The 8,575-nt window shown below is 33.0% G+C and overlaps 1 protein-coding gene across 1 annotated transcript; it reads right to left on the reverse strand.

The window, feature by feature from the left end:
* Positions 1-1,564: 1,564 nt before the first annotated feature.
* Positions 1,565-7,943, reverse strand: LOC131638763 (F-box/WD-40 repeat-containing protein At3g52030-like). Its single transcript, XM_058909308.1, has 9 exons — positions 7,576-7,943; positions 7,295-7,486; positions 6,169-6,223; positions 4,774-4,872; positions 3,999-4,102; positions 3,496-3,585; positions 3,151-3,290; positions 2,266-2,350; positions 1,565-2,058 (listed from the first exon to the last, which is right to left on the reverse strand). The coding sequence occupies exons 1-9, from the start codon at positions 7,773-7,775 to the stop codon at positions 1,674-1,676; spliced, it is 1,350 nt and encodes a 449-aa protein (XP_058765291.1). The 5' UTR covers positions 7,776-7,943; the 3' UTR covers positions 1,565-1,673.
* Between the last annotated feature and the right edge of the window lie 632 nt (positions 7,944-8,575).

Consider the following 8,575-nt stretch of genomic DNA (forward strand, 5'->3'; position numbering starts at 1 on the left):
ATAATGTTTTGAATGACAGTCGGTTCAAGGAATCTTCTAAATAGAATTTTATATACAGCAATATCAAAAAAATTTAGTATTTCCAAAATTTCCGGTATATCAAAAAATTATGAATTTCCAATATATTTTGTTACTATCCGGAAATTTAAAAAATTACCGGTATGTTTCTTTGATTTTCAAGCACAATACCGATTTTGAAAATTTACACACAATTTCCGGTGTGAACGTGAAACGAATACCGAAAATTTCGTTTTTACTACATGTTCTTAGTAAAAACAAATTAACAAATGTAAATTTTTTAAGATATATATTAACGGTAAATATTAACAAGGATAATTTTGTCAATACAAAAAAAATGAGGTGTGCCACCCCCATTTTATATTATTTCCAAAATATTCCCGACACTATTTACTTAAAATTTTTACTTTTTCTGAAAAAAATTACTGTTATCAAAATCATCAAAAAAGTAAAATTTCAATACTGCAGAGCAAATTTCCGATACCTCTTTTCGACCGATACCGGGATTTTTTTTGTTTTTTTATAAAATTTCGGTATCCGTTTACCAGAATTTTCAAAATTTCCGGTACGGTTTACGGGAAATTTTAAAAATTTCGATAACTTTACAAAATTCATTACCCCGTGCCGTAAATTTCACAAACTTCCGATAGAAAACCAATGCCAGAAATTTGAAATATCCTTGTCTCAGAAATTTCATGAACAGAAATCACATCGAAAATTTGAAATATCCGGTATTTTTCATATACCTATCCGTTATTTTTCATATACCGGATATTTCAAATTCTTAGTATTAATTTTAACTGCTGCTTTATACCGAAAATTTGAAATATCAAATATCAAAAAAATTTAAATTTCCAATATATAACATCAGGCACGATAAATTGATAAATCCAACAAAATTTCTGATACTTCTATGAAATTTCCGGTATGGTATTAAAAATTTCAAAAAATCCAATATTTTTGATATAATTTGGTAAAACGCCCTCCTTGAGGTGACATGTATAAAATGGAAAATTGAGTTGACATGTATAAAATGGAAAATGGGGAGTGAGAAATAAATTCTCCATAATCTCACACAAACACTAAATCACCTAAAGTCACTTACCAGATATTTAAAAACATGTCTTTTTTTTATATACACATGCAAAAGTAACTACTTGAAGTAAACAGAGTAGCCAATAGAAATAATGGAAAAAGAGTCTAATATTAAACCTACATATCAATCAAACAATAGTATAATGAAACAAGAGTAATACGACAAAAAAGTATATCATATAGCAACAGTATTTATTACATCTCTTTTTAGAAGGCTAATAAATATATAAAAACAATAAGATGAATCCACTCAAACAGCTACAAAGGAAAACAACGCCAACATGCAAAATTACAACATGCAAAATTTATGTATGTGGTCACAGTCAATTATGGAAATCTAATCCGAATGGTTTTCACAAAAGCATATCCAAATCAAATAATATTAGAATTTGTGCAGATTTCAATTTTATTTTATTGATTTCGCTACTAAACTCTAAACAACAGTTACAGCTAAACAAAAATGCATATACCGATTATATAAGAGTGGCTGTTTTGGTTACAATATAGATAATCCCACACAAAGAGTAAGCAAATAAATAGTAGATAATAAATTCCTACTTTTACAGTGTACAGATATTTTTGTCTTTCAATTTCCACAATCTGATGTCTCTGGCATTATGTGTGGTAACAATCTTCTTCATTCCAACAGCAAGGCATGTAATCGAAGGTCGAGAATTCGTCGGAATGGCATCAATATTTATGTAGGTTTCCTCAGGCAACCTCTTTCCCCTCGCTCTTCGGATACTGCCCGAATGACTTTGATATGTTGCACACAATTTATTCTCCATAATACAACTTGAAACAATATTGCCATCATTTTGATTTACAAATCTTAAGATACCATCTATTCCTCCAACAGCCAATGTTGATTTGTCATTTTGCATGTGCTGTAGAGAATAAACGACATTAGGACTCACTCGTTTCTCCCACAACAGTCTCCTTGTCCTGCATGATTCAAAAAAAGCAAGATTAGTTGGGGCCGTTTCAATAGCATTCGACAGCAATTCTTTGCAATATCAAGAATTGCAGCGCAACTGCGATTTTAAACCTTGGGAATGATATGACATGCTTTATTACATTCTTAATTTGTTTAGAAATTCCTAATGTTGAAGCATCCAAGCAATAGCCTTTAATACATTATTGCAAGCATACCTCATGTCCCAACAATATGTATATCCAACAGCTGATCCGGCAAACAGTAGTTGAGATGAGGGTTTTAAACACAACGCCTTTATCCCTGTAAGGAAAACAAAACATTAAAAAAGAATTTTACTTGCTGTATCAGAATCTGCAGTACACCAAAGAAAATATAGGCGTATAAACTTCACACTGATTAACCACATAACATAGAGTGCACATGAGAAGTGCTAACCTAGCACTGGTGAAATTATAAACTAACTTTGAATTTGAGCCAGTATAACATGCCTCCATTATAATAAAGCATCTCAGGTTTGACTACACAAACATTACCCCATGTGGTCAAACCTGTAACAGTTTGCGTAGTTCTCATCAATAGGGGTGATTAACAAACCGTTTTAAACCAAACTGAATCACACTAGAACAATATTTGAACTATCATATTAAACTGGTGTGTTATTATAAGTTCTAGTTTGATTGACTGCTAAAGAAAAGTGATTCAAAACTGACGGATTTCTATCAAAACTGAGAATTGACTCTTCTCTCTTCTTCACAAACAAAATTCCCTCTCAAATAAACTCCTCCAAAACATGGTTCAGAACATAGATCTTTTCGTTCCAAGTGATTAGAAGATTGAGATTTGAGAAACACTATTTTTCGCAAACCAAAAACTTGTTCATGTCCAAAAAGCAATAAATAATTACATATATTAATAATGAAAGAGGGGCAGAAAACAATAAAGCAACAAAAACAAAGCAAGGGTCATGCATGTTAAGCAGAAAGGAATGGGTGATGCTAATGAAAAAAAAAGGATATTTAATTTTATTCCTATGATTATGTTGGATATCTTGAATGCAATCATGCTAACCACGCTATCAACTAAAAGGGATAAACCATTACCTCTAAAATCACTTGATCTAAGTCTTGCTACTTTCTGAACAGAAGAAGGATCTGATATTGTTATATTCCCTGAAGTGGAGCCACTTAGTATCAGTTGATCTTCACTTAAACATAAACAAGTTATAGGTGCAGAATGCATTCTGCAGATAACATTTTTTAACTATTATAAATGTTGGACAACATGTTTCAGTTATTCCTCAAGCAATACAAATGAATCCACCAATAAAAATGAGATTAATGATTTTACACAATATGCGATTTGTGTTGTTTTCATAATAAACTTAATGCCTAGTTACAGGAGATCACTTTTTAACCTAAATAAAACAGAAAAAAACGGAGAGATACCGTATTATTTGAGAACATCTCCTACTGTACATGTCAAAAACACGAACAGCCCCATCATCACATCCAACCATAGCTTCTGGATCAAAGTAACTGCCAGCGCATAAAATGGAGAAAATAAAAGTCAGGTCAAAATCAAGATCCTATGTAGGAGTGGGAGTGGAGTGTAAGATTGTAAAATACACGATCTTCACACAGGTCATGTGATCTTACAAAAATTATTAAAATATTAGTGCTATAATGTAATAGTATCACTAAAATTTAAGTAAGAATTTAGACATTTGTGTTGTAGTTATTGCAAATATTAATCTTTTTAATAGTAATTATAGAAAAATAACAGGAATAGAACAGAACAGAAAAATCAAGAAGTCTGAGCAATAGACTGCCTTATGAAACTCAATATAGATAAACTTTTAACTTCATGCCAGCTAAGTATACAAGATTCTGACTTCCTAATGAAACAGAATGTGAAATAAACCCGAAGAAAGAGCATTGTTTTTGTTTACCGCATGCATGAACCTGTTATGAATTTTCCTTCAAGAGAAGGAAATACACTTCTTTTCCCATTCCGCCTCCATATGCACAAACGACTTCCAATTAGACCAACAATCTGCAAATGAATATTTAAAGAGATTTAAACCATAAAGCATGCAAAACTACAGCAAGTTAGGAACTTTAACAAACTTGAACTGACAACAATTCCTACGGAATTGACAGCACAGATGAAAACATACACCAGATTAACATCAGCCTACAGCTGATTAACAGCACAGTTAGATTCCATAGCAACTTAAACAAAACTAACTTTTCATTTTACAGCAAGTTGTTGAAAGTGTAAGTATGTTAAGTTTGACACATGATACATACATACATGTGTCTAAGTATGTGGTATCTCTAGGGATAAGCGTTGTTAAATGGTGGTGCCATGGTGGAATAGGGTGGCAATTTTTTTACAACTTCCATAGCCAATTAAGAAAATGACCGTCATAGGCCGTACTCACATGTTTATATGGAGGATATTTGACCTTCAACCATCGACAATACAGCTTGGGATATGATCAATTGAAACCAAGAGCCAAACTTTATACTTACACTAATTAATAACTTTTTGAAGAATGTGAATTGATTAATCGAACTATTTAAGGTTTTTCATTCCAAATAAAATCTTTTCACTATATTTTAAATAGGAAGTATCTAACAGTTTACTAGTGTCAATTGTCAAATTCCTTATACTTTTACTGGACAAGATTAACTGCATAAAACATTCATTCAATCACTGACCTTGCTCTCGTCAAAATCAAAGTCAACTAGAGGTAGCGTATCAGGTACGGAGTATTCTTCTTCACATTTATAGCGGTCTAATGACCAGAGACGAATAACCTACCATAATGCCAAGGCAATAGTCGGCACAACACAGCTAATCAAGTTAGAAACAATGCCGCGTGAAAAACAATAAAAATAAAAGAGCAATAAAAGCTAGATATGATAACAATATATCAGGAATTTACACTGTTTTTAATGACAAAAATGCTCTATCTAGAAAGATTAACATACTCAAATATAGAGAACATGCACACTTCCAGATTCAGAATAAAAATCCATATTAGATATGTAAAGAATCTATTGATGAAGTTTTCTCTTTCCTGCCTGTAAAGAAAAAGGCAATAGAAACAAGAACTGCAAGAAAGTGCTTTATATCCTTAGCAATGAGGTTTTGACCCTGTGAATCATTTTTCTTTTCTATGTTCAACCAAAATAAACAGCTGCAAGATCCCTATGATTAATGTCAGATAAAGCCGATTCTCGCTCCTTTCTAAGCTTAAAGTTAAGCTATCTAACCAAAGAATCCCTTCTAGACCAGCAATTCCCAACAAGATATGTCAAGTGATCTTTCAAATTTGATGAACCACTCTTATAATAATCATACACATGGAAAGACCGTGCATTCTAATACTAGAAAAACAGGCATTAACCAGATCAATGCCGTCTCTGAATGAGAAACTTCCTTGCAGCTACCCAACATTCCATCATAATCTAAACTATAAGAACTCAGAAGGAGCTAAACATGACCCCAGTCCACCCAATGATGCTATAAATTATATGTTGTTAAATTGTTTATTCCTGTACACAATGCAAGTTCATTATTTTAACTATTAACAATGATTCCACTCAAATCAACACGTAGAAACAATCCCAATTTCAAGTGAATTTAAAGTTCAATCATATATATCTTATCTTTTGTAATACTTACAAAAAAACTAGATACTTCAAAATTGTCAGATTCATATATGGAATTGGTGAACAATTAACTATTGTGATTGTTCTATGCGATTATTTTTTTTAAACATATACGATTGTTAATTTACTGCTTCCTACAGAATACAGATTACTCAGACACTACAAGATCATTAGATATTATCTTGTGAAGAGGTATATGCATAAAGATGTGATGTTTATGCTTCACGAATCACAACTACCAAGTCAAAAACTTATTAATCATGCTTGGTACGTGATAAATGTGACTTGAGCGAGAGTTCAAAATAGATTATTTAAATTTAGTCAGAGAACCACAAAGCAGTTCTTAATCCACTGTAGTTTTGATTGACAACAAAACTAACAACCGTATTTAAGAATGGGAAATTAAAAATAAAGCAGATATAAAATTACTGTACGCACCTTATCTCCCACACCAGTAACAACCGTACCCATTTTCATCCGGCACTGAGAAATCCTGAATTGAAAGGCAGAGGTGGAAAATCAACATACAACCCCAAATGTTTATAAGGTCTGTACTTATCAGTTATCAGACAGAAGTACAGAAAAACAAATGAGCAAGTGATAAAACAATCAGAGTATTGAACTATAGATCCACCATTATTTCTTACATCAGAGTGCTAACACATTACAGTTTGTACACATATAATCCAGTAACAGTCATTTCATTAAAACTTCAAAAATGATCTGAGATGAACATGAGACGGCACTCATCATAGCTTCAAAATTTGACATCCACATTTCCACACAATAAAACCAACAATTCCTAGGACACGGGTGTGTGTATACAACAACAACAAAGTTTTATCCCATTAGGTGGGGTCGGTTATATGGATCAACTCTCGCCATAATGTTCTATTAAGGACCATGTTTCTATCTAAATTATTAATCTTGAGATCTTTCTTAATAACTTCTCTTATAGTCTTTCTAATTCTAGGTCTTCCCCTTCCTCGAATTATTTGCCGTCTCTCCATCTGGTCTACTCTCCTCACTACAGAATCTATAGGTCTTCTGTCTACATGTTCAAACCACCTAAGTTTATTTTCAACCATCTTCAATACTATAGGCACTTCCTTGACTCTCTCTAATATTTTCATTTCTAATTTTATCTATAATTTATCTATCTGTCTATCTATTTATCTATCATCCTAACCAAACACATATACATACATACACACATATATATATATATATATATATATATATATATATATATATATATATATATATATATATATATATATATATATATATATATATATATATATATATATATATATATATATATATATACATAATTTTTTTAGTAACAAACACCACTCATTCTAAAGTAAAGCAAGTGATGGTTGAAAACCAATTTTTTTTTTTCCACCGGTAATAACAACTAGAAACTCAAACACACATATGTGAGTATCAGGGTTCGAACTCTGGTGACGACGTTCAACTTAACAATATCGACTTTTGTCAGTTGAGTTAGAATTTGCGGATGAAAACAATGTTATTACTGAATTAAAAGAGAGTTAATTACGCGGTTGAATGACCCTTCCACTGATCAACATGAAATGCACCACACTGAAGCGCCAATCTATGCTGCTCCATTGCTACTTCCCCTAAAATCACTCTCAAGGACTTTTTAGTAAATCCAGATGAACTCGAAGAATCCTTCAGCAACTTCTTCTCGTAAAACTCTCGCAGCGATCGAGACTCAAGGATTGCATTCCTTCACCAAAAAAAAAAACTGATTTTCAGCAATTAGGGATTGTTTTATTCAAATTGCAAACAGAAGAAAAAACGAAAGGGAAAATATACCAGAATTTGCAAACGAGAGAGCAGCGAACGAGGTCAAACATGTTGAGGAAAGCGAAGATGGTACAGAGGATGTCGCCGTCGAGGGAAAGTACTGTGGTTGGAGCTTCGCGGCGTTTTTTTCTTTGATCGGTGGAAGTAATCGCCGGAGTAGGAGGTGTGTTTCCTGTCGCCGCCGTGAAGTTTGGTTGCGGTTTGGTCATTGTTTGGAGTTAACGGAGTAGCACCGGCGGGACTGTGAGGCAGCTGTTGGAAGGTCCTGGATTTCGGAGTGGCCCCACCCCACGGCGAGTACTTTCTACTCCGGCGACATACCGGGTGTACAATCAGTTCTAATAATATTACATAAGTTAGTCAAGAAAATTATGTGGCTGATTTTAATTGTTTTTTTATTGAATAATTGATTTTTTAAATATGTGGCCGCATTACATTACATACGTACAAAACGTCTTTTTTAAATACTAAAATCAAAGTGACACTATTAAAAAAATTTTAAAATTAATAACACTTCTTGAAAGTCCTAAATTTATTTAAAAATTAAAATTATTGATGAAGAAAGTTCTGATGAGGAGTATGAAAAGACATTAAATGAGTTGTTGACCCAAGCTGCTACGGATAAAAATGAAATGTTGGATGATGCATCTGTAAGGATGCAAAATAAATAAAAAAAATTGTTGAAGAGGAGCAAGTAGAGGAGAATGATGGCGAGACTGATGTTGACTTGGATGGCCATAAGGAGGATGAAAGCATTGTTGAGGGGGAAGAGAAAGTTGTAGAGGAAGAGGAAGACTTTAATGTGGACTCACACACATTGAAGTCTGAAGAAGAGTTCGAGGTGGAGATGAATGCTGATGTGACTCTTGTGGTAACTCCTAAAAAGTGAAGAAAGCTTGTAAACGTCAGCACTCCTGCCACAACAAAGGTTGCTTAAAAGAAGAAATCCTCCGCCAAAGCCAAGTCACCAGCCAAGCCCAAGTCTTTCCTCAAGAAAGCTCAAGCCAAG

This window comes from Vicia villosa, unplaced genomic scaffold, assembly GCF_029867415.1.
Source record: "Vicia villosa cultivar HV-30 ecotype Madison, WI unplaced genomic scaffold, Vvil1.0 ctg.002409F_1_1, whole genome shotgun sequence".
Classification (NCBI taxonomy): domain Eukaryota; kingdom Viridiplantae; phylum Streptophyta; class Magnoliopsida; order Fabales; family Fabaceae; genus Vicia; species Vicia villosa.

Bases quoted from the DNA above. Each gene is read 5' to 3' on its own strand.
- LOC131638763 (XM_058909308.1), bottom strand. From the start codon at position 7,775: ATGACCAAACCGCAACCAAACTTCACGGCGGCGACAGGAAACACACCT. The intron at 3,586-3,998 runs GTAAACAAAAAC...ATGCGCTGGCAG, and splicing joins ATAACAGGTTCATGCATGCG to TTACTTTGATCCAGAAGCTA. The intron at 2,351-3,150 runs GTAATGGTTTAT...TTTTCCTTACAG, and splicing joins TAGATCAAGTGATTTTAGAG to GGATAAAGGCGTTGTGTTTA.